The sequence below is a fragment of the Halyomorpha halys genome, unplaced genomic scaffold (genome assembly GCF_000696795.3).
Source record: "Halyomorpha halys isolate HHAL.00 unplaced genomic scaffold, Hhal_1.1 Scaffold268.1, whole genome shotgun sequence".
In the NCBI taxonomy this organism is placed as follows: domain Eukaryota; kingdom Metazoa; phylum Arthropoda; class Insecta; order Hemiptera; family Pentatomidae; genus Halyomorpha; species Halyomorpha halys.
Window position 1 is genome coordinate 235,084 of NW_027112076.1, and position 1,674 is coordinate 236,757.

General features: G+C 34.3%; 1 protein-coding gene across 1 annotated transcript in view; it reads right to left on the minus strand.

Moving 5' to 3' along the window:
- The window catches only part of AP-2mu (adaptor protein complex 2, mu subunit), a 19,073-nt gene that overhangs the window by 3,544 nt on the left and 13,855 nt on the right, over positions 1-1,674 (minus strand). Inside the window, exons 7-8 of the mRNA XM_067050044.1 lie at positions 954-1,187; positions 732-843 (exon numbers count right to left, since the gene is read on the minus strand). Coding sequence (XP_066906145.1) covers positions 732-843; positions 954-1,187 — 346 coding nt within the window. The remainder of the gene's footprint in view (positions 1-731; positions 844-953; positions 1,188-1,674) is intronic.

Consider the following 1,674-nt stretch of genomic DNA (forward strand, 5'->3'; position numbering starts at 1 on the left):
TTGTCTAGTAAATGTTGTAATAGTCGGAATCGACGAGCAGTTTCCTGTATTTTCCGCCTTGTATGAGGATTCCATGTCAGTCGTTTGCCCAGATTTAGTCCTAAGTAACAGATCTGTTCAACAGGAATAAGTGGGGCATTATTAAAAGATACTGTGGGGCAAGACGAAGGTTAAATGTGATTTGGTGGGATTTATTGGAATTTATTTTAATCCTCCAGTTTTGGCACCATTCTTCAAGGGTGGTGATGTGGGATTGGAGGGTTTGGGATACAATGGAAGGATCATTATTCATTGACAATAGGCATGTGTCATCGGCATACATGGTGAGAATAGTGTTAGGATGGGTTGGGATGTCAGCTGTATAAAGGATAGGGACGTGAAGTATAAATTTATATGTAAGATTGTCCTTGAACTTTTAAAGAAATAATGAACAGTGCCTAATGTGAATCATGCCAACCCAGGAGAAATGACTAGAGCCCATAAATTGTTTGAACAAAATTTTTATAAGGACATGGTATCTGATAGAGCTCATTTCACTAATTAAAGATTAAGATAGAAAGGATGTTATTTCAAGGAGCAAATAATAATCCGGCAGTACCATCTCTTGGTAAGACTGGGGCAACCCAACTGAGCTACGGGCGGCCCTACATTATTACTATTCTACTGACTGCAATCCAAGTCATATCATTTTTTTTAAAAACGATTGTGAATATAAATTTATAAAAAAATACCTCAAAGTTCATGGATATTGGAGGACGTGTCCACTTTTTCTTGGTGTCAGTTTCTAATAGTTCGATTTCAGCAGATAGCTGAGTTTCTTTCATGCCTGCCATCCGTTTAATCCTGAAAAAAAAAAATGAAATATTAATTAAGATAAAGATGATAATAACTATCAACTAACTGATTATATTATTATATTATATCATTTAAAAAATAAATAAAAAGAGACTAACTTCCAGACTATAGCATTTTCAGAAGCCTTGTATTTAGCTTTTCCTTTCAAGCAAATCAGCTGAACACCTGAAGTATTGAGCGGTGTAGGAATGCGTACTTCCATCTTCTGCCCCAAGAGGGAAGGCTTGAAGTTAGACTTGAGGACAACCTTTACTTCCATTCTAGTCCTCCCCACTTCTCTTACGAGAGGGATCACCCGGAATGGCAAAGATATATCCTTTGTTGTCCTATACCTATAATCAAAGATAAGATAGCAACATTTGTAATGAAAATTCATGCGTGGTTAAACTATGGGGGAAAAAAAGTGAGAATTCATTAGTTATAATAAAAATATCCATGTAGTCTCAAGGTAGCTTAAGTATATAAAACTTGACAAGAGATTCTATAACGAATATGACATGGCTGAATACTTTGTAAGTGTGGTTAAACTATGGGGGAAAAAAAGTGAGAATTCATTAGTTATAATAAAAATATCCATGTAGTCTCAAGGTAGCTTAAGTATATAAAACTTGACAGTCGTCAACACCCATGTTTCTTATTTTATTTTTCTAGATATATGGATTTCTCCCTTTCATATTCTTTATTATTATTTTTTCCATTCTTTCCTTTACCTTATTTATCTTTTTATTTAAATCCAAAGTTTCTGAACTCTTTAAATTTGAAACGGCTAATGATTTTAAAATTTATATATAAGAAGATGGTCAGGGTTGCGGTCAAAAG